At 40.0% G+C, this 23,979-nt stretch overlaps 1 protein-coding gene across 2 annotated transcripts in view; it reads right to left on the bottom strand.

Annotated features, from left to right (window-relative positions):
- The window catches only part of LOC126162679 (WD repeat and HMG-box DNA-binding protein 1), a 169,611-nt gene that overhangs the window by 8,585 nt on the left and 137,047 nt on the right, over positions 1–23,979 (bottom strand). For both annotated transcript variants that reach the window (XM_049919332.1, XM_049919331.1), the window contains exons 17-18: positions 17,083–17,289; positions 14,736–14,906 (exon numbers count right to left, since the gene is read on the bottom strand). In XM_049919332.1, the coding sequence (XP_049775289.1) occupies positions 14,736–14,906; positions 17,083–17,289 (378 nt within the window). The remainder of the gene's footprint in view (positions 1–14,735; positions 14,907–17,082; positions 17,290–23,979) is intronic.

The raw sequence follows: 23,979 nt of genomic DNA, 5'->3' as shown, positions 1-23,979 counted from the left end.
GATCTGAATGGGGGACTATTTTACCTCCGAAATATTTTACTCAAGAGGACGACATCATCATTTAACCATACAGTAAAGCTGCATGCCCTCACGAAAAATTACAGCTGTAGTTTCCCCTTGCTTTAGCCATTCGCAGTACCAGCACAGTAAGGCCATTTTGGTTAATGTTACAAGGCCAGATCAGTCAATCATCCACACTGTTGCCCCTGCAACTACTGAAGAGGCTGTTGCCCCTCTTCAGGAACCACACGTTTGTCTGGCCTCTTAACAGATACCCCTCCATTGTGGTTGTACCAATGGTATGGCTATCTGTGTCGCTGAGCACACAAGCCTCTCCACCAGTGGCACATGTTTGTCTGGCCTCTTAACAGATACCCCTCCATTGTGGTTGTACCAATGGTATGGCTATCTGTGTCGCTGAGCACACAAGCCTCTCCACCAGTGGCAAGGTCCATGGTTCATGGATTCAATTGGGGCAATTCTCTTGAGTTTTCGTTTGCAAAGTGACAATCTAAAACTGAGTTAAGAATTTCAGCTTTTTGTTTGCTACCCTAAATTTCAGTTCCTGCTTCATTCGCTACAGACTAGACACTTACCTTTGGTGCTTCCAACAGCCTTTCCATATGACCATAATTTCTTTGGGTTCTGTGAAAGATCACTTCACAATATTCTGCTATGGTAATCACTGAACCTTCATGCATTACTCTCTTGACAGATAAACACGTTTCATACAGCATCTGTCTATCTATAACCCTATGCTTTGTTTTACACTTAGTATGCAGTAATCTCTGTTTCTTTAAAAGTTTCTTCACAGTGACTGTATACTACGGAGGGTCTCTCCCATTATGAAATGTTCTACTGGATACGTATCTTTCCAGTGCATGGTCAATTATTCTTCTGAACTTGAGCCATAGTTCCTCTACAAGCTCCTGTCCTGTGAGAAGGTTTCAAGTTCCTCATTGAGATATGACACTACTGATTTTTACGAAGTTTTCTGAACATATATATCTTTCTGCTTGTCTTAGATGTCCTTTGTTCTTTGGTAATCATTGTTGCCACAACCACATCATGGTCACTGTGGACATCCAAAAAGACATCAGATCTGTTTGTTGCCATTAAATCCAACATACACTGAAGTGCCAAAGAAACTAGTACAGGTATGCGTGTTAAAATACAGAGGTATGTAAACAGATGTAATACGGGGCTATGGTCGGTAATGCTTATATAAGGCAACAAGTGTATGGCACAGTTGTTAGATCAGTTACTGTTGCTACAATGGCATGTTATCACGACTTAAGTGAGTTTGAACATGGTGTTATAGAGTCATGGGACACAGCATCTCAGAAGTAGGCAGGAAGTGGGGATTTTCCTGTACCACTATTTCATGAGTGTACCATGAATATCAGGAATCCGGTAAAACGTCAAATCTCCAACTTCACTGCGGTCGGAAACGATCCTGCAAGAACGGGACCAACGAAGAATGAAGAGAATCATTCAAGGTGACAGAAGTGCAACCCTTCTGCAAACTGCTCCAGATTTCAATCCTGGACCATCAACGAGTGTCAGCTTGTGAACCATTCAATGAAACATCATCGATATGGGCTTTTGGACTCGAAGGCCCACTCGTGTACCCTTGTTGACTGTACGACAGAAAGTGTTTCACCTCGTCTGGGCCTGTCAACACCGACATTGGACTGTTGGTGACTGAAAACATGTTGCCTGGTCAGAGAAGTCTCGCTTCAAATTGCATCGAGCAGATGGATGTGTACAGGTATGGAGACAGCCTCATGAATCCATGGACCCCCCCCCCCCCCCCCAACATAGCTACAGAGTGGCTCCAGGAACACTCTTAAGAGTTTAAACACTTCCGCTGGCTACTAAACTCCCCAGACATGAACATTATTGAGCATCCAGAATGAGATTTCCACTCTGCAGCGGAGTGTGCGCTGATATGAAACTTCCTGGCAGATTAAAACTGTGTGCCCGACCGCGACTCGAACTCGGGACCTTTGCCTTTCGCGGGCAAGTGCTCTACCAACTGAGCTACCGAAGCACGACTCACGCCCGGTACTCACAGCTTTACTTCTGCCAGTACCTCGTCTCCTACCTTCCAAACTTTACAGAAGCTCTCCTGCGAACCTTGCAGAACTAGCACTCCTGAAAGAAAGGATATTGCGGAGACATGGCTTAGCCACAGCCTGGGGGATGTTTCCAGAATGAGATTTTCACTCTGCAGCAGAAGTTTCATATCAGCGCACACTCCGCTGCAGAGTGAAAATCTCATTCTGGAAACATCCCCCAGGCTGTGGCTAAGCCATGTCTCCGCAATATCCTTTCTTTCAGGAGTGCTAGTTCTGCAAGGTTCGCAGGAGAGCTTCTGTAAAGTTTGGAAGGTAGGAGACGAGGTACTGGCAGAAGTAAAGCTGTGAGTACCGGGCGTGAGTCGTGCTTCGGTAGCTCAGTTGGTAGAGCACTTGCCCGCGAAAGGCAAAGGTCCCGAGTTCGAGTCGCGGTCGGGCACACAGTTTTAATCTGCCAGGAAGTTTCATTATTGAGCATGTCTGGGATGCCTTGCAACATGCTGTTCAGAAGAGATCTCCACACCCTCGTACTCTTACAGATTTATGAACAGCCCTGCAGGATTCATGGTGTCAATTCCCTCCACCACTACTTCAGACATTAGTTGAGTCCATGCCACATTGTGTTGCAGCACTTACGTGTGCCGGCAGGGGCCCTACACAATATTAGGTAGGTGTACCAGTTTATTTGGCTCTTTGCTGTATTTCCATTGTGAATGGCGTTCCAAACTATGTACTCTACGTAGTTTTCAGAGAACGCATTTAGTAATGTTTCATGTCTTATCACAGCCACCAATAACAAAAGTGTGAACTTGGTTGTTGGACGATTAAAGTCTCCACCAATGATTAAAGTATGACTGGGGAATTGAGGTTTTGTCTGAAGTTTTCGGTTACATCAGGAGATGAATCTGGTGGGCGATAGAAGGACCAATTATCATTTTATGCCCATCCGTGATTCTAACTTTTGCCCACACAATCTCACATGCAGCTTTAATTTCTATTGTGGTGGATCTGTGTTTCTTGTCTGCTGCAACAAATACGCCACCTCCATTTCCCATTCCTTTCAATATACAATTGAATCTTCCTGGGAACTCTCACTGCTATCAATTTCAGGTTTCAATCAGCTTTCCGTACCTAGTATTATGAGAGCTACACTGATTTTCAGGAGCATTTTAAACTCTGGCACTTTGTTGTGAGTGCTTCAGCAGTTAACCAATAGGATTTTAATACTCCCACCTGTGGGAGGTATTTCTTTTTATCTTACGCTTATACAACTGGGTTTCTTATAGCTATCATTATTTTGATTGGATGGAGAGTCGCCTAATCCAAAAGAAAACAACAACAACAACAACAACAACAACAACAACCACTACCCTGTGTGCACTCCACATACAGTCAGCTAGCTGAGTAGCAGCCTCTGATGTGTAGTGCACACGTGACCCATTTAGGGGGCCCCTACAATTCTCAACACTACGGCCCAAGTCCAGGAAGTTGAAGTCTAGCTTGTCGCAGAATTTCAAAGTCTGTGGTTCAATCCTTCCACTAGATTCAGAACCAAAGGGCCATGATAAATTCTGGGGACAATGCTGCAAATTGTGAGCTTCATCGAAACTCCATGTGTGTAAGACTGATCTTCTGAACCTTATCTGCCAGTCACTGGAGTGACCAAGTATGACCTCAGGGCCCAGACAACTGGCATAATTTGTTCCAGCCACACTCTGTAGTTGGTTGCATCCTGTTCCCTCAACAGCTGCTGGAATAGCCTCTTCAACATGTTGAATTAGGCCCCCAAGCATACACACTGAGTGCACCTTGTGTGCATTCCTGCCCCCTGCTGCAACTTTCTAAAGAGGTACCTTTTCATCCACCATATGTTTAAACTTCCGACAAATCATAGATACCTAACCTTTAGCATTTGCCTCCTCATGACACTGGACAAAAAAGGTTTCCTCAAAACAGGTGAAGTGAGCTCCACTGGCTCAGTTTCAGTGAAAGACAGCACCTCAAACTTGTCAGTTAGGGGGATCAGCACAACACCCTGAGTCCTTCTTGGTCCCCATCCACCCTGCACAGGGTGCCCAGATTTACCACTGAAATGTCACTTGCAGTCAAGTGGATGAATAATGACAGATACCGTACTTTCTACAAAGGAGACAGGATCCACAGGAGCAAATAATACTCGAGGTACCCTTGGCACCAGTACCACAGGTACATGACTCTCGGGAGTGCTTCCAACACAACAACATGCAGCAGCTGCCACTTGTTTGACACAGTAGCCAGGGTGATTTCCAGCTTCTTACGAACATCAACCAACTCATTCCGCATTCAAGAACATATGGCAACTGAGGACATTCTGAAGACCGAAATTACTACACCATCTGGGTTGTATGTGAGTAAGCTTATGAGATTGGCCTACGTAATGATGCACAAACCTGGCAATGGTTTACAGACTTTGTCTTGCACACATTAACCTTTTGTTTTGCCTAATTGGACAACATGTTAGTGTACTCACTGTCCACAGATCAACATCATCAGCACCTGAGAAGTTTTTGAGTGTTTTAAGAAGTACAGCGCGGTACTGAACAAGGTGAAATGCATGCCTGGACAACCAGAAGTTGAATTCCTGGGTCATCGAATAGCTTCAGCAGGCACATTACCATTCATTGAGAATGTTGAAGCCATATTGCAAATACCTAAACAGTCTACAATAACAGATCTACACAGATACTTAGGAGAGCTCAATTTTTAATGCAGGCATTTACCACGCACTGTAGAACAACAGACTGGTTCCAAAGTTAAGAGCAGTTCTGCTGTACATTGGACCAAGGGGACAAATGAGGCTTTTAAAGCAGCCAAACGAGGTACCGCAAGCAGCAGTGCTGACATGCCCCAAGCTCCAATGGCAGTAATGGTAGATGCCAATAAACCAGCCATTGGTGCAGACTTCCACCAATGGTTGGACAAGGCATGGCAGCTTCTGGCTAATTTTTCGCACAAGCTATCACCTTCCCAGTAAAGATGGAGTACATACAATTGGGAACGTTAAACCATATACCAAGCAATCAAGTACGTCTGACTGTAGGTTGAGGTTGAGGTTGAGGTGAGAGGGTTCGTGATATACACCAACTGCTAGACCTTAGCAAACGCCACCAGGGAAAACAGCAACACTTGTTCCCCATGGCAATAAACCCAATTGGAATTCATTAGCCAGTACAGTATGGGCATGCACCAATATCAGGCATCACTTATGTGATGTGGATTCTCTCTCAAGTGGCCAGTGTCCCACAGCCTGTGAACATGATGGTGCTTGCCAAGCCGCAACAAGAAGATCCCAAACGGCATACCTTATTGCACAATGACACTTCAGAACTCAAGTTATAGCTAGTTGACAAGCCCAGCAAGAATATGAAATTATATTGTAAGGCATCACATGACAGATCACCATCTTTTGTCCCTGTTGCATTTTGCTGACTATTGTTTGAGGCCTTACATAATCTTTGTCATCGTGGAGTCTGAACAATATTCAAGCAAGTATCTCAGCAGTTTGTGTCGCCATGGACAGGAAGAAACTGCCACGAGTGGATGAGAACTTGCCAGCATTGCCAACTTTGCAAAGTCACTTGCCAAGTTCATTCCCTGATCAGATAGTTCTCGGATGCTTCTTCACACTTCACCCACATTCAACTTGAGATGGTAGGACTACTTCCTCTGCCAGACGGCCCACATTATATATTCACAATGCTTGGCAGTATACATGATGACCTGAACGCAGCAGCTACAGACAACATCTACACAGACGCACTAGCCACCACTTTCACATTGATCTGGCTGGCGAGGTTCAGCTGTCTGTTCCATATCACTACCGACAGAGGCCGAAAGTTCGGTTCAGACTTGTTTGCACAGTTGATGAAGTTCTGTGGCAACATCCATCACAAGACGACCACTTATCATCTGGCCAGCAACAGCTTGGTGGAATGTTGGCTTTGGACACTGAAGGCTGTGCTAACATGCCACGGGATGCCCTGGATATCTGCACTGCCCACTGTCCTGCTAGGCCTTTGAGCCATGTACCGACCACATATAGAGTCCTCGGCAGCGGAATTGGTTTATGGTGAGACTTTGTGTCTGCCAGGAGAGTTAGTTGGTGCCAGCCTACTGTCAGAAACAGATGAACAACCACAGTTCCTTTGCAAGTTACGGGAACATGTAAACCACATGAAACCTACAAACCTTGACAGCTGTTTGCACATCATGTTATGTACAGACTGAATCAAGCCACCACTGCAAACACCCTATCTGGATCCCAACACAACCTGTGCAGAGATGTGCGCATTAGTGCGCACACACGCACGCAATGGTTACCACAGTGAATGGAAACCAGGCCACCGTGTCTCTTAGCAGAGTGAAGCCCATTCACATTTTCAAGCAGGCATAACCCACCTTGTGGTCAAGAGCTACACATGAGATAGATATGACACCCTGCCTTCCAGCCCCATTGCCACAACAAGTCAATGCAGAGAATATGCTCCATTTTCACCATGGGGACTCCTGTAGGGACCGCTACACATGTCGACTGCTGCGGTTGCACGTATTAGCTCTGTTTGTGGTATTAAGAGATGTAGTTGTGGCGCAAGCTGCATGACAGTGTGGTGACAAATGAATGGCATCAATAGCCACTTGGAGCACTGTGTTGATGTTTATCACTCGCTCCATGGAGTTGTAACTCATTAAATATGTTTATTCTGTTCTTTTCTTGCTGTATTTTGACAAGTCACCTATAGCAATTGATTCTTTCCCTTCTGCTATTTTGTGTTAATAAGACTGCTCAAGCCTATTCTCAGCACATTATTGAGCACTTGGGTAGCACTGCATGATCTGATACTCCCATCAGTTCTACAGATGGAAATGTATTGTGAAAGAACAGCTTAGAAAGCACTTGAATTACGACAGAAGATTCTGTGTATTGAACAATTCGCTGGGTGAGTTTTAAAAAAATGTTACAAGTTCTCTTACCTGAACATGTAGATAAAGTGAATCTGTGTCATAGTAAGTGAAGAACATTCAAGAAAAGATGCTTTGACGCTGCTGTAAGAACATGTAATTCCATAAACAGTGACATTCAGATGAAACTCTATCTTTTCCAGTTGATATCCTTAAAACATGTACATTGTTAAGGAGGAAAATGTCAGCATGGTGAAAAGAACAACGAGGGAATGACAACACTGCTGTATTAATAGCAATGGTAATGGAAAGTTGAAAACTATGAGGTATTTTATGAACAGGAAAACACTATCCTGCACTTCAACTGCATTTATTTTGTATGAGGTTTCTTACAAGATTAAATGTCAAGATGGGAACAAAATGAGAAAGGCTGCTCTCACTAACAGATGAGTTCAGCATATAAAACTACCCACATCTCTCATGAACATTGTTGTGGTATTCCTTCCTGCCATCTGCACCAGTTGTCTGCAGCCTCTAAATCTGATCACAGTTGATTCTGTGAAAGCAAAATAAGAATTGTTATTAGGCAGAAGTCATTCCTCGAGAGAAAGTAAAGAATGAAAATTAACTTTTTAAGGGCTACAGACACTTGTTGTTTCCTGATATAGTGTGATTCAGCACATTGATTTTGCTGTAGTACATCATCGATTGCAGTAGAAAAAGACTATCTTCTGAAGAAGAATGGAATGCCTTTCCTGATGATTCAGCACGTCAGACATTTTACAATTTTCTTTCTTTCTTTTGTTTCTTTTCTCTTTTTCTTTCTTATGACAACATCCTGACTCCCGCATTGTAAATGGAAGTGAGTGAGGTAATGGGAAGTCCTGGCGATATGTGATAATTTACGCAGTAAAGGTAACAAATCCTCCAATAGTAGAGGCACTTAGTTGTCCTTATGTGCCTTTCCACAACTAAGTGCAAAAAGATCTAAGTTAAGCATATGATACTCCTGGAATAAACATGTCAAAATATGTTATAATGGTAGTCGCAGGGACGACGACGAAAATGAAGAAGATTCACCTGCAGAAGTTTTGGTACAGCTGTGCAAGGATTTGATACCATCAGGTGTTACGTTTTATACTTCAGTATGAGCAAGTCGTTCTTGCTAGCATCAACCAGCTAGAGCACACAAAGGAAGAAACAAAGACAGTAATGAATGATTTTTTCCTTAATTTTTTTTGTAGTCATGCTCACCCAGTACCATTACATGAATAATGTCTTTGCAGAATAAAATTTCTTCTTCTTTCTGGTTGCTTTTAAATGAAGCTACCAATTTGTGATTATACAAGAGGCATCCAATAAGTAATGCAACACAATTTTTTTCCCGCCTTGGCAAATTTCAGTTAAAAATGAGGAATTTTCTGTGGGACTCATGGAATATTCCTGCCTCAGTCCCTACAGTTTCGTGAAGTTCTGATAGGTGGCAGTGCTATACATAGTCTTCAAAATGGTCTGTAATGGACATACATTCCAAGCAGAGAGTTGTCGCTGAGTTTCTTTTGGCAGAAAATCAGAGTATTGCAGATAATCATAGGCACTTGCAGAATGTCTATGGAGACCAGGCAGTGAACAGAAGCGCGGCGAGTCATTGGGTGTTGTGCCTGTCATCATCACAACAAAGTTGTGCATAGCTGTCCAATCTCCCACATGCCAGCCAGCCGCACACAGCTGTGACTCTTGTAATGTTAGAATATGTGGGCACTCTCATTCCAGGTGATCAATGCATCACAATCAAATACCTCATCACACAACTAGATGTCTCTGTTGGTTGTGCTAACACTCGTCCACCAGTTGGGCTACTCAAAGGTGTGTGCCTGCCGGGTTTCTCATTGCCTAACAGAACTGTGCAGAACTGCTTGTATGTTATGGGGCTGATCGTGACAATGTTTGCCAAATATCATCTCAGGTGATGAAACAAAATGGCAATCCATGGAATGGTGCCACACTACCTCACTTACGAAGAAAAAGTTCAAAGTTGCACACTCAGCTGGTCTTCTGGGATCCCAAAGAAGTTATTGTGTTTGATGTCCTCCCTCATGATGCAACAATCAACTCTGAAGTGAATTGTGCAACCCTCAAGAAATTGAAGAAGCGTGTTCATCATCACACAAAATGCAAATGAACTTATCTTTCTTTATGACAATGCAAGGTCTCTCAAGTCTGTGCACCCAAGAGGAGTCACAAAACTTCACTGGACCCTGCAGCCTCGATCTCACACCTTCTATCTGTTTTGCCCAAGGAAGAATACACTCCATGGGAAACAGTATGTGGATGATGGGGAGGTTATTGATGCAACAAGACGTTGACTCCAATGTCAATTGAGTAAAGATTAGATTAGATTTACTTTCATTCCTATTGATCCGTAGTGAGGTGGTCCTCCAGGATGTAGAATATGTCAGAAAAACAATAATAAATGACAAATATTTACAACTGAAACAAATAAGCTAATGTACCTCCCACAGGTCCCAAATGGAATGACTGTCATTTTTTTTAATAAACCCCGTATGAAAGAATCATTTTACAAACCCTAATACACTGAATTTAAAATAAAAAAAGTTTTCTTTATTTACAAGTTAATAAATATGTAATAGAACTACTACAATACTTATTTACAATGAACACATTACTGCACTGAAATGGTGCAGAAGTTGTTTACACACACACACACACACACACACACACACACACACACACACACACACAAATTAGTTGGTTCTACTGATAAATTCATCAATGGAGTAGAAGGAGTTGGCCACCAATAAATCCTCTAGTCTTCTGTTCAAATTGAATTTCACTGGTAGTTAAGCTTTTTACGGCTGCTGGCAAGTTATTGAAAATGTGTGTTCCTGAATAATTCACACCTTTTTGTACAAGAGTAAGTGACTTTAAATCCTTGTGAAGATTATTCTTACTTCTAGTACTGATTCCATGAATTGAGCTATTGGTTTGAAAAAGTGATATATTATTAATGACAAATTTCATTAAGGAATAAATATATTGGGAACCAGTAGTTAGAATCCCTAGCTCCCTAAACAGATCTCTTCAGGATGTTCTTGAGTTCACACCACATATAACTCTAATTGCACATTTTTGTGCCCGGAAAACTTTAGCTTGGCTTGATGAATTACCCAAAAAATAATCCCATATGACATTATGGAATGAAAGTAAGCATAGTATACCAGCTTTTTAATTTTTATATCCCCTATGTCTGACACAATTCGCATTGCAAATAGAGATTTGTTAAGTCGCTTCAGCAGTTCTGTGGTGTGCTCTTCCCAGGCAAATTTATTATCAAGCTGTAATCCCAAGAATTTAACACTGTCTACTTCTTCTATCTGCTTGTCATCATATGTTAGGCATATACTTGTGGGACACCCCTTACAAACTGAACTGCATATAGTGTCCCCCCCCCCCCCCCCCCCCAAAGTTTAGTGACAAGGAATTGGCTAGGAACCAGTGATTAATGTCCACAAATATTTTATTAGCCGATCTTTCTAAGACTACACTTGATTTGCTATTTATTGCAATGTTTGCATCATCGGCAAACAAAACGAACTTGGCAACTGGTAATGTTACTGATGAAAGGTCATTGATACACATAAGAAAAAGTAAAGGCCCTAAAATGGAACCTTGTGGGGACCCCCACATGTAATTATATCCCAGACGGATGTTGCTTGATAGCGTAATACATGTCTCTTTCCTAACAACACCCTTTGTTTCCTTCCAGAGATATAAGATTTGAATCATTTTGCAGCATTTCCTGTTAAACAATAATATTCTAATTTACTTAAAGGGATACTGTGATTTACACAGTAAAATGTCTTTAACAGATCACAAAATATACCAGTTGCCTGCCATTTTTTGTCTAATGAATGAAGCACATTTTCACTGGAAGTGTAGATAGCCTTCTCAATATCAGAACCCTTTAAATCCGAACTGCGACTCTGACAGTATGTTATTTGAGATAAGATGGTTATAAAGTCAATTGTACATTACTTTTTTCTAAAATTTTAGAGAATGCTATCAAAAGTGAAATTGGACATAAATTTGATGCTATTTCTTTATCTCCCTTCTTAAACAGTTGCTTAACTTTAGCACATTTCAACCATTCAGGAAATATTCCACTGATAAACGACTGGTTACACAGATAGCTTAATTTTTTTTTTTTTTTTTTTTTTTTTTTTTTTTTTTTTTGTAGTAATATGTTACTTAACTCAGAATCACATTCTTTAATTAATTTTGTTGATATTTCATCATACCCACTAGATGTTTTTGATTTTAAAGATTTTATGATGGACATTATTTCTCCTGGGGCAGTGAGGGTCACATTCATATTATGGAAGTTACTTCAAATGTCTGGTCTGAGGTATTCCATAGCAGCATCTACAGAACCTGACAACCCCATCTTTTCAGTGACAGTTCTGCAGCACTATACACATCTGTCACCAACGTATCATTTACTATTGATGCTATTTGTCCCTCTTCATTTGATGCAATAAAGATAGTTGACATTTCACACTGACTGAGTTAAAATTGGGTAGAGTTGAAATATCTGCTGATTGTTGAAAATTCTTAACCAATAGCTGTTTATGCTGATGTAACAAGTTAGAATTATGTTTTTTTTTCTCAAACTGAAGGTTTGTCTCAGCCCTAACCTCTCTTAAAATTTGGTTTCTTTCTGTCCCCCCTTACCCTAAAAGAGGGTCTTTCCTGAACCCTATAACCACTGGTATTTTATCAGTCATAACAGTGTCTCCCCCCTTTAACTTTCCTGCTATTTTCCGAGCCAGTTTATCCTTCCCTTTCCTGTTGAGGTGAAGGCCAACTTAAAATTAACTCTCTTGATGGAAGAGTACAAATATGAGGTGAAGGCCAACTTCAAATTAACTCTCTTGATGGAAGAGTCCAAATGAGGTCGGTCATGGCACCCAAGAACAGATACAAACTCAACACTAGTATGCTTCGATGCTGAAGCAATCTTTGCCAGGTCACACTCTATACTGTATCCAGCAGGATCTCTGTCAATACTATTACCTGGCCCACCCACTATAACCACAGTGTCTTCCTTAGTGTAATTTTTGCAAAGTGATCCTAAATCCTCTGTCACCTGCTCCAGACCAGCACTAGGTTTAAAAAAACTGGAGACCTGGTTCATCCTGCAAAAGTTGGCCAACACATCTTCCATAGGAACTACTTAACAACAACACTTTCTTTCTCTTTACTGATTTCCCTACATTCTTACTTTTCAATTTGCTGCTGAAAGTTAGTTGTGCCCTTTCTACACCTACAACTGCTTGAGGCTCACCAGCTTCTAACTGAAGCAACAGGTCTAATCTATTTTCCACGTTCTAGGCCTGCTCTGCCCGTTGCCACTTCCCACCTCTCTTTACCCTTCTCCCTCCTTAACCTGTCAAGATCTCCTCTGGCCTTGCCTAACTCAGCCTGAAGGGTGGCAATTTTCCCCTCCTGTTCTAGTATCTTCCTATCTCTACTACATATCCTACAAAACCACTGATCAGTCTCGTTTACTTCTCCTATTCCCATGCCACTACAGTCACCTACATGGAAAAAAACTACAGCACCCGTCACACCAAAGCCCCGATCTAACAATTCTACGGCAAGTCAAGCATTTTTCACTCATGATAAACGTAATAGTAGTATTAAGAATAAGTCAGTTAAATTACAGATAAACACGAAAATATGATTCCACAAATTTGGCCTATACGCAACTGTGTGTAAACAAAAACAACAGTGCAAAGTTTCTGAAAGAACAACTTAAACTTTACGCTACTTTCCAGAAATGTGAATTAAATAGTGAAGATGTATGCTACAGTTAAACTGCTGGAGAGAGCAAAGAACAGCTAAACGAAATTCTATAGATTTGCTGCTGCAGCAAAACGTAAACAGAAAATACGACTGTATGATCTTTTCACATTTTCTGCCATACTACGTAAAGAACGATGAAACCTTTAATAGTACACTTAAAAAGGCACACTAATACACCTATTTACCACATAATCAGTACTAAACTCTATGTTTTATAATCTAAAATGATTTAACTTTACGAGAACACCAAAACTCGCGCTAGTCGCCTGGCTGCAGGGCTGCCAATTCTCGGTGATAATCATGTGAGTATATAGGCCCTCCCAGTAAGATGCTGTAAGGCTATCGCATTAAATGGAGATTATGCTGAGAAACAGAGTTTTGTAGCCAAAAGAGTGGGGAATAATATGTTTTACTGGAATCCGGGATAAAACCAATCTGCTTTCAGAAAAAATTTGCATCACTTATTGAATGGCGCAATAAATGTGCCTCAACAGTATTTTACGGTTTGCTACGAGCAGTTATTTTTATGCTAAGCCATATTTAATTTCCAGAATCTGATTCAGCTTGTAATGTGACAGAATGGGACAGCACTTATTGAAATGACCAATACCAGGCCTAGTGACATTTTAGATGCCATAGTCACGTATTTTTCTCGCACATCCTGTAGATATGTTGTTTTGGCTATTTGTATTTTTCCTTCTATACAGGCTTTATTTTCAAATCTGTTTGATGTCACCATAACTCTCAATTTCTGATTAAATTTTGTTACTCGAATTACAGAACGTTCTAGAACTGTTGTCATGTCAATAGTTCTAGAATCGCACCTAAATGTTTTCTCACTCTAAATGGTTTATCTGGGATACAACAAACACAAAAAATGTTAACAATAAAACACTTGGAAGTAATTATTCTGTAATTAAAACATTAAATGAAACAATGTTGACAAACGATACACGAGCCATTTCATAGAGGGGTCATAATATATTTTAAATTGTAAAAAAATCATTTAATGTGCAATAGCTGACAATGTGTGTAACTTTTTACAAGACATTGACTAATGACTGTGACTTAATTAACCTGCTGTTCACAATAATGTAAAAAATACAAGCAATTTTTTTAAAACTATTTAAGATAGTGTGGGAGTGATCACATAAAAAAAGTTTCATTCCAGTCTTAGTTCAGTTTAGTGTCAATTCAGACGTGAATCAGTGCCTGCAATGTTTGTGAAGGATGATGTAATTTCTGGTTTTATTAATACACAGGTAGCCAAACTTAAAAGTCTTGACAGTTTAATGTTTTACTGCACATTCCCATGTGCAAAAAATCCCTAATTACTAAAGTTACATTTGCAGCAAACCAAGAATAAGAATTATTACCCCAATGACAATGGACAGAAATTTAAGAAAGCAGAACTCAACTACAACAACTAGTAATATTGTGCAACATATTTAAAAAAAGCAGTTAATTTTCCACCTCGGGAAACCCCTAATGATGAGCACCACCGCCCTCCTACAAAAAGTTGGGTCCTCAAAAATTACTCAAAAGATGGTGTTGCTGTATCTTTTATTTTCCCTCAAGCTTCCTCTATTGATCTGTTATTATTTTTCCCCTATTAATGATTTGTTGCTCTTTATTTTTCAGCAATCTGACACATTGACACTATTTTATGCTAAGCTACATACTGACTTATACCAAAGTAGTTTCAGTAACAGCACAAACAAATCCAAGTGCTTGGTACAGAATACAGTATCAAGTGGAGTGGTTACCTGTTTTTAGTACAAAGAATGAAAATAATAGGCGATATTGCTGAGAAGAAAATCTACACTATACCTCCTTTTCTTTTTCTTCCCTCCTCTTCTTCTGCAGTAGGTCTCGATATCTTTTAAGACCCTCAGTTGCTAACTCTTGTTGTGTCACACCTGGAAATTCCTTCTGCAAATTACTCTTCTCTTCCTCAAACCAGTTCTCAAAGGAACCTAACTTCTGCACACATTCACCATTCTGGAGGAAACAAAAAGAAAGACATTCCTTCCAAAAATTCTGCCTCTTAGAGCATATACAAAAAACAATGAATAATACAGAAATTAAATTAATGCTGCAAGATAATACTTACATACCCACCAGGCAATACTGATAATGACTATTTCATTCTTAATGAGTATCTAAGGACTCATGAAAGGGCAGATCAACAATAAGATTTTTTTAATACACCATTTACCTCTCACCACGCTTTGTTGATACTGACAAACTGCTGGATGACACCGAATTAACTGTTATTTTTATGCCCTGCCAGTTAACAAGACAATTTTTGAAATTGACAGAGTATGATAAGCTGTGAAATAGAGCTAGGCATCCAGTTTACTTTAATAATGTCAGTAATGTTCTGAAAAGAAGTGGTAATTGCTCAAGTTTTAAGTATCTCTAATTTATAAAGCTGAGATCATTTATGACTCCTCCCCCTCCAGGGCGATTCAGCTGCCCCTAGTGTTGTCATATTATGCAACCCGCAATGTTATGTCTGGTCTTCATAAACCACGACAAGAGTTCCATATCCTCTTGTTCGCCAGCACAAACTATTAGTAATGTAGAAAAAATGAACAGAACCTTTTTGGATGAAATTTAATGTAATTAAATTTTGTACTGGGATATGTTTTCACTGAAGGCCATGGTTTTCGAGTTACTCAAGAAAAACATGCAAAAGCGATCTTTAAATGCACCCCCACCTCTACATTCATCCCTCACCGGTCAGTATTTCTAGTACATTGTTTGTGGCACTACCTCCTATCACCACATAAACATTTTCGAAACACAAACTATTCCTGATATTTGCCGTTTTTTGGACTCTATTGAGTGAGCTATTACACCACCAGCACAGTCAGCTATTTCGCTAATATCATTAACTGAAACATGTGCCTGTGAGTATTGAAAGAAAAATGTCTTTTGTAAATGTTATACTTAAACTAACTACGGTGACAATTCAATCCATCCAAGCCTAATCCTTACAAGCACAATAGATTTGTAATCAGATGGCCTGGCGAATACAACAATGTAACTGTTTATTTTATGCTGTTAAAATTCACAAAATTGTTACGTAAAATTTACACAAATGTCTGTTTTACAATTTGTAAGTGCTCGACTAAGCTGGTGGCATAAACACCAGTCAATGAAGACCAAAAAATATCAAATGTTGGAAATAATTCACCAGCCACAAATTTTTGTACAGTGAGGGAGTGCCGTGTTCAACATCCTAGAGATCCTGACTAACGAGCAATGAGCGAGGGAGTGGGGGTGTGTTTGAAGGCCATTTTTGTACATTTTTCTTGAATAACTCAAAAACTACGGCCTCTAGCAAAAATGTATCCTGGTACAAAGTTAACTATATTAAATTTTCTACAAAAAGGTGCTTTTCATTTTTTTCTGTAGGACTGATAGTTCTCACGTAACAAGTAATATAATGTGAAAATCTCATGCATGGTTGACAACTGACAGATATAACAACGTCAGTTACATAAAACACTGTCAGTAGGGGGAGGGCAGCTGAATCACCCTGCATATGCCAAAAATGATTGCTAATACTTCTTTGCACCAGTTTACAGTAGAGACAAGTACACAAAAAAAGACATAAAGCAGACAACAGGTAATAATTTCACCGAATCTACTTTAATTTGCAATTAAATTATGGAAACATAAGCTCTAGATAGCACAGTGAAGCATGCCACGTTCCAGAATGTGTTATGGAGAACTTCATGTCTGATTTTCCATTTCCAGTCAGGAATCCAACCCTGCAGTTCGTCATTTTTATCAATGTTCATCTGTATAAAATGAAACTGGTATGAAATTCAAATACTCTACTTTTGTTGAGATGCATTTTTTCAACATACGATGATATTGCAAGATATCTTTTGTATGGTTTACAAGTTTTTGTATTTGCTGGTTGTTGTTTTTCTTTCAGGAAATTTCAACAACTTCAGGTGCCAAGCACAGATTTCTTTTAGGTTCCTGTTTGGATGGAATATAAACAGCTATTAATGAAAACCCAAAAACTTGTAAACAATCAATTTACGAAGAAAGTCTGAGGGATTACATCTATTGTATTTGCTAGCAGAGGGTTTTAACCTCATGTTTTTGTGTCATACGATGCGCGAAATGGAAAACTTTGTGTCTTTGAAAGCTGCACCTGTTCTTGTTGTTGTTCTTTTTGTTTCTGTCTCACTTCCTTGTATCGCTTCATAGCCTCTCTCGTCAACTCGGAGGAATTCATATCCGGGAACTCTTCCTGCATTGCTGGCCTTTCCTTCTGGAACCACTGGACGAAAGGAAGTGGACTCTTACTAGCAGGTTCTTGGGCATTTGAAGGCTTGCTCATCAGTTTTGTTTGTTTTGTCTGTAAAAGAGAATAATATCACGTTATTGACACCTCTGTTTATAATGTAATCTCATTTGTGCTAACAACTGGTGAGAAACATTATTATTATTAATTATATCGACTATCGATGATAGGTGAGGCTGCAGAATTGTAGCAAAGCGTATTCATGCCCACAAGAAATAAAATAATTGGAACTGAAAAGAGAGCATATCATACACAATTTATGCAACAATGAAACCATACAATTCTGAAAACAGAAACTGAAAATGAACTAATGAATACGCAAAACAGGGCCAGGGAAAAACAACACTGTGTAACTAATATGACAAACTCCAGGCAAATAGGTTAGAATCAAAATATAAAAATTCTTTTAAACAATGGAAAGTCCAAAACAGAATAATAATAATAATAATAATATTAAAAGAATATATTGCTACACACCACATATAGAAGTCACTTGAGTCACAGACAGGCATAGTGAAAAGGCTACTAAACATTTAAGCTTTCACACATGTCCCTTCTTCGGAAACACACACACACGGCAATCATCACAGGCTGCTGTAGACCTGCTCAGGGCTTTTCATAACAAATTATTTTCAGCTTTACAAGCGGATAATGTATCCTCAAGTGTATTTCACATACAATATGGAAATCATCATTCTGTAAATATTTTTGTCTCTTTTATCATGGCAGCCTACAGACCAAACCAACAATTTTAGACTGAAGAATTACAATTCTAGTACACTTCCACGAGATTATATAAGGAGTCCATCTTAATGAATTTTTTAATGAATATTTTACTGTTTGAAATGTATTACAATTTTATTACTGTGGATGACATGAGAGATCTTCAATGGCTCCAATTTAGATTTCAGACACTTGAACAATCTTGAAGAATATTCAACAACACTGCAAAGTTATCCTAATTGCCACACCTGTATACTCATCTGTAGTAACACAATGGGTGAAGTGGAACTGTTTAAGTGAGGCCAAAATGATTAGTTCCTCATGTCTTGCCATGCGTTTCCTTGCTTTCTTTTCTAATTTACTATCTTCTCAATTCACTAAAAATCCATTAAATGTTTTCGTAAGGTCACAATCTTCATAGCTGTGAACTAGACAATAGACTTGACTACTGGTGCATGAGATTTTATCTGTGTACTTACAACTGATGAAGAGTTTAATTTTTTTTTCTTTTTTAAATTTAAAACAATTAAGCCAACATACAACAGTAATCTTTCCAAGTACAAAACAAACTGAGGAGTTCAAATTCAACTAGACATACACTCCATAAACCTCTTCTCTATTAAACTAAAATGAGCTTTCTGGAGTATCTATCAATACTGTCACACTTAGAATCAGTCAGTTTGTCAATATGAAATGGAATGATTGGTATGATACCAGGAAAATGCAGTTAGTCTACACAAAACTGACAAAACACTCATCTGACACACCAAGGCCAGTAGTGTGCTTGGAGCGATGGACATGCGGTGTGGATAGCCACAACATATTTTCTGAGTCGTCGTTCACTCTTCTTTGCCAGGACTGGATAGAAGGCAAAAGGTTCGGTTCATCTATGCGGTGCATATTTTGTTATTCAGCTCTGTGCACTGATTTCCTGGTCTGCAAGCCATTTGGGCAGATGTTTGTGTTTATTTTCATTAATTCAACATACATGCCTTTTTTATTTGACTCTATGTGACTCTAGGACCAATTTATTGCCCTATCTGCTCTCTGTGTTTTTGGAAGTGACTTGTATTAATCTGCTGGCCAGCATTCTCTTTAAAAATTTGGCATGGTTAATTTTGTTCTGGCTTTGTAAAGTGCTCAGCTTTCATGTATAACTATATCAGAGGATTATTAATTTTCTATTTTTTTCTAATTTTGTTTTTTCAAAACTTGTTTTGTGCAAGAGAAAAATCTGTTTCTGAATTTTATTATTTTTTTCACTATGTTTTAGAAACTGGTGTGCATTCTAGAGTTATTATAATCCGGCCCTTTAAGTTTGTTTGTTATGACCTCCAGCTAATGGTAAGATCTTCATGAGTTGTTATTTATATTCCTTCCTGGAGGAATTTACAGCTCCCTTTGAGTAGTTCTCTTTTACACCTTTCCTTTTTGCAAAACTTATTTTCTAGAGCATACAACTTTATTGGAACAGTTCTCTAAGTGCAATCGTGGTTGAACAATTGGGACATTTATGTTCAGGGAGGAGGGAAATTGTCTACCTCTGTTAACATCAGTTGTCCAGTTCAAATGTAATGTTTATAACTGATTTCGGTTTGTTTCAGAGAACCATGGCCAGTGTCGAGGCAAGGAGCTGTGCACACGCAGGTTATCTCAAATATGAACATCTTCAATATGAACTGTGTATTCATCGTACACCTACTGAGGAGGGTGTTTCAGGGCTGGAAGTAGGGTCGCGTGCGACACTGGGTAAGCCTCACCACATTTCATCTGAAATGGTCAGTGAGATAGGTGCCACTATTTCCATCATTTCTTTAGCTCTGGACGAATTATTTTAAAACATTAAATTCTTAGAGGGTAACCAACAACCTGTGAGCAGGTGCGTAGTGTTTCAACCCAGCTGTGACATTTCGATAACTGTCTTGTCGATCTAGCCAACTGTGAACTCAAGCGATCAGCAGGGAGGTGTTGCAAAACAGCTAAGTGCAAGGATTAAGGAATTACAAATTAGGAAGGGTGCATTAAATTTAGAGAATGAAGGGCAGAGTGGGGAAGGGAGTGTTTTAGCTGACCAGTTCCAAGTTAGAAAGGCTGAAGCCCAAGCTCTTGGGGGATCCATCTCGGATACTTTTGCTAAATTGCCAAATCCTATTTGGCATTTGTTAAATGGTATCACCGAAATAGCAGTTGACGTGCTGAACCAAGCAATAAACGAAGAGGAAACAACAAAATCACTGAACGTAAACACAGGTCACGTGGAGACGACCCACCTCCCCACCACAACTCGGACTGCTCTGTACATCAGCCCTGGATCTACGATATTTCCAAACAGGGGCAATATTAAGTAGTGGCACCCAGCCACACTTCCGTAACCAGAAGCGGGAGAAGGTACTACTCATACGCGACTCAACTGCGCATGCGCAAAAGCCCGCCCGCAAATGCTCGAATGAATCTAAACAGTTGTCACGTCACGCTCATCGGAGGCAGTTTGTTGTTATACAGCATTGCATAGTGTTCCTAAAGCCTTTGACATACTTTACTGTTGGCAGGCGCCTGTATGAGCATTGTTTTGTTGTTGTATACAGCACATTTCCTTTGCAACTTAAGTTTTATTTTCGTTTTTCATTTTTCTCCCGTTCATGTTTTGTTAAGTGTTATGGTAGACCGTGCAGTTTCAATTACATGCTAACACCTTACAGGCCCCACATTTAATCATTCTTTCTCTCCTTTATCCTTTATCTAATGGTTTGTTAACTGAGTTGCAATCAGGTGTAGTGTGAGAGTGGGGAAATCTGTGGCAGCTTAGGACCCATAAAACTGAAAGGAAGTTGCCATCATGTATTAGTAACGGACTTTATCGCCTGTATTATTGGCAAGTACAGGCTTCAGATGAAACCTTGTTTCAATGCATTGAGTGTGTCCATACTGCTGTCTTGGCTTTGGTATGAACGTCACCGAACAGGACTGTGTTTCCAACATCGTAGAGGGCAAAAGTTCTGCGCATCAATCATGGCTCGTCTTCACTCAGAATCCAGGCACCTTTGCTCAAATCAATTATTCGGTAGCCTCTATGGAAGCATTTACATCTGCTAATGAGCAGTGTAAACGAAGTGAGGATAGGCCATCTGTTTTTCTTATTATAGTGACAACTATCATGGGTCAGCTGTTAAATTATCATCTAGTAAATCCTGTTTCCCATGTGGTTCCCAGGATCACTTGGTGTGGAATAACCCGGTTGAACGCGGACCTAGGCCCAACAGCTGATGCCATCGTAAATGAGTAATTGCTCGAGTGAAAAGGCCTGCTGGATTTTGTGTATGTAATAGTGCTTGTATTAAACAGCTTCTTCCTTATGTATTGCCCAAATTAATAGAGAACCAATGTGCGGTCTGCCTGACTCCAGAAGTTCTGTTTCTTCATTTTATTGTGATTGGTACCTTGAGTTTCTACACCTGTGTAAGATGGCCTCTGACCCCCCCCCCCAGAGAAGTCATGTTGCCAAAAAAATGGTTCAAATGGCTCTGAGCACTATGGGACTTAACTTCTGAGGTCATCAGTCCCCTAGAACTCAGAACTACTTAAACCTAACTAACCTAAGGACATCAAACACATACATGCCTGAGGCAGGATTCGAACCTGCAACCATAGAGATCGCGCGGTTCCAGATAGCAGCGCCTAGATCTGCTCGGCCACTCCAGCCGCCTTGTGTTGCCAAAATGCAGAAGTTACCACTGGTAGGTGAGGTGAGAGTGAGCCTGTCGATTCTCAGTTTTTCTTCGCCGGTTAGTAGTGAAGAAATTATCTGTGACCTTATTGCTCGGATGTGATTTTATCGATCATACTGGATTGGTCCTCGATTCCGCCAGTAACACCTTCTTCTTTAGGTTGCATCCCCCAGAGAAGATAGCCTTCTTTTCGTGTTCTGCTACTGACTATAATATTAATACCTTGCAGACTTAGCGGATCTCGGTCATCTTAGTGAACCTCAGGCTATTCAGTTAAGGGATCTTTCAAGTGTGTTTCCCAATCACTTCGGATAAGTTGGGGGTGCTGACAAGATTCAATATAATATCTGTTTAGTGGATGACGTTCCCATTTGCCAGGCTGCTTATCGTCTGTCACCATCTAAAATTAAGATTTTAAAGCAAAAGATTGAGATCAATCTTTGCGATGGAGTAATTAGACCTTCAACTTCTCCATATGCCTCACCTATATTTTTTGTGCCTAAGGGACAGGGCAAAGATTACAGACCAGTTGTTAATTATAGGTTCCTCAATGGAAAAGTTGTATTGGAATCAATTTCCCTTCTGGATCTCTATATCTGCTTTACTTGGTTTACTGATGCCTCCTATTTTTCTGTGCTTGATTTAAATCAGGCTTATCATCAGATACCTTTGGGTGAAGATTTCAAGTCCATTACAGCAATTTCCTTTTTGGGACATCTGGTTTCTAAAGATGGAATCAGAATCGATCAAGAACGTACTTCTGACCTTAGGTAATTTCCACCTCGGAGGGAAAAAAAAGGGAGTCACCCGATTTATTGGGGCGGACAACTACTTTCAGAAGTTTGTCCTTAATTTCGCTCAGTTGGCTGCCCCCTTAATGATCTTCGTATGACGGGATGCGAATTTGTTTGAGTAGAGCGCCAGCAGGACGCATTTGAGGTGATTAAGATAGCTCCAAGTAAACCACCAGTATTAGTCATACCTAATTTTGGGAAGAGATTCATTCTCCAGACTGGCACATGTAACACCAAGGTGGCCGCAGTCCTTTTACTGGAAGACGCAGGTCGGAGATGACCTGTTGCTCCTACCTTGTGAACATTGGTGGGACCTGAGTTTAAGTATTTGGTGTATGAGTGCAAGGCTCTGGCTGTTTTGTTGGCTCTTGAAAATTTTAATTTTATATTCAACATAGAGAATTTGACCTAGAGACAGACAGCCAGCCTTGAGCTGGGATTTGGGCTGCCAAAAAAACATTGGTGGGATGGAGATGGGTAATCCATATATCTGCCTTTCGCTTCAAGCTTCACCATATCAGAGGCTCAGATAACCACGCAGCTGATGTGTTCAGCTGCACATCTGAGGAGAGCACCCATGACCAGGAAGTGTTGTTCAGTCATCAGGTCTTCTGTTTTTAAAATGTTGATTGAGATACACAGGGTGTATACGCGGACAAGGAAAAAAAATTCGCGGATTTCCTGGTTAAAAATACACTTTCTCCCGGGTGAAAATACACTTTTTCCGTGTTACGTGACAGTATACTCTTCCTCGGCTCTGTAAAAGTCATCAACCATTTGAATGTTTATGGTTTTATATACCGACTTAGAATTTCCCGGCACTTTAGAAAATGAAACTCAGGGGGAAAAACACGTTTTGAAATACCTTTGATGTGCAGCAACATGTACGCTGCATATTTTCGTATTATGAAGGTATAAATTTGAATTCCACCAAACAACGTATGTCACTTTCTTGAAGCACTGAAATCGAGATTGCGATGTGCGACCGCTACGGTCGCAGGTTCGAATCCTGCCTTGGGCATGGATGTGTGTAATGTCCTTAGGTTAGTTAGGTTTAAGTAATTCTAAGTTCTAGGGGACTGATGACTTCAGCAGTTAAGTCCCATAGTGCTCAGAGCCATTTGAACCATTATGCGATGCACTTTTGTAAGCGTCATAGCTCATTCACGTGATCTCGCCAGCTGATGACAGCAATAGGACACGTGATGTAGTCAGCCAATAGCAAGATCACACTTAAGTAGCGCGAATACACAAATAAGAAAAGTTAATGGCTTAAATTAATATACATAGCATTCACATATAATATTGGTCTCGAAGATTAATAAGTTGGAAGAGAAGCTAAGCTTCCACATATAATGTTGATCTTTTTTACGCGTGATACACTTTAAGATACATCACACAAATGTGCCAGTAAAATTTTTAATAACAACGCAAGTCTCATCATCTGGGCTCGAAATTCTTCTAATTGGTCTTCCTCAAAGAGTTGATTTTTAAATGAGAGT

Source organism: Schistocerca cancellata, chromosome 2, assembly GCF_023864275.1.
Source record: "Schistocerca cancellata isolate TAMUIC-IGC-003103 chromosome 2, iqSchCanc2.1, whole genome shotgun sequence".
NCBI lineage: Eukaryota > Metazoa > Arthropoda > Insecta > Orthoptera > Acrididae > Schistocerca > Schistocerca cancellata.
This window is presented reverse-complemented; position numbering and strand designations above follow the sequence as displayed.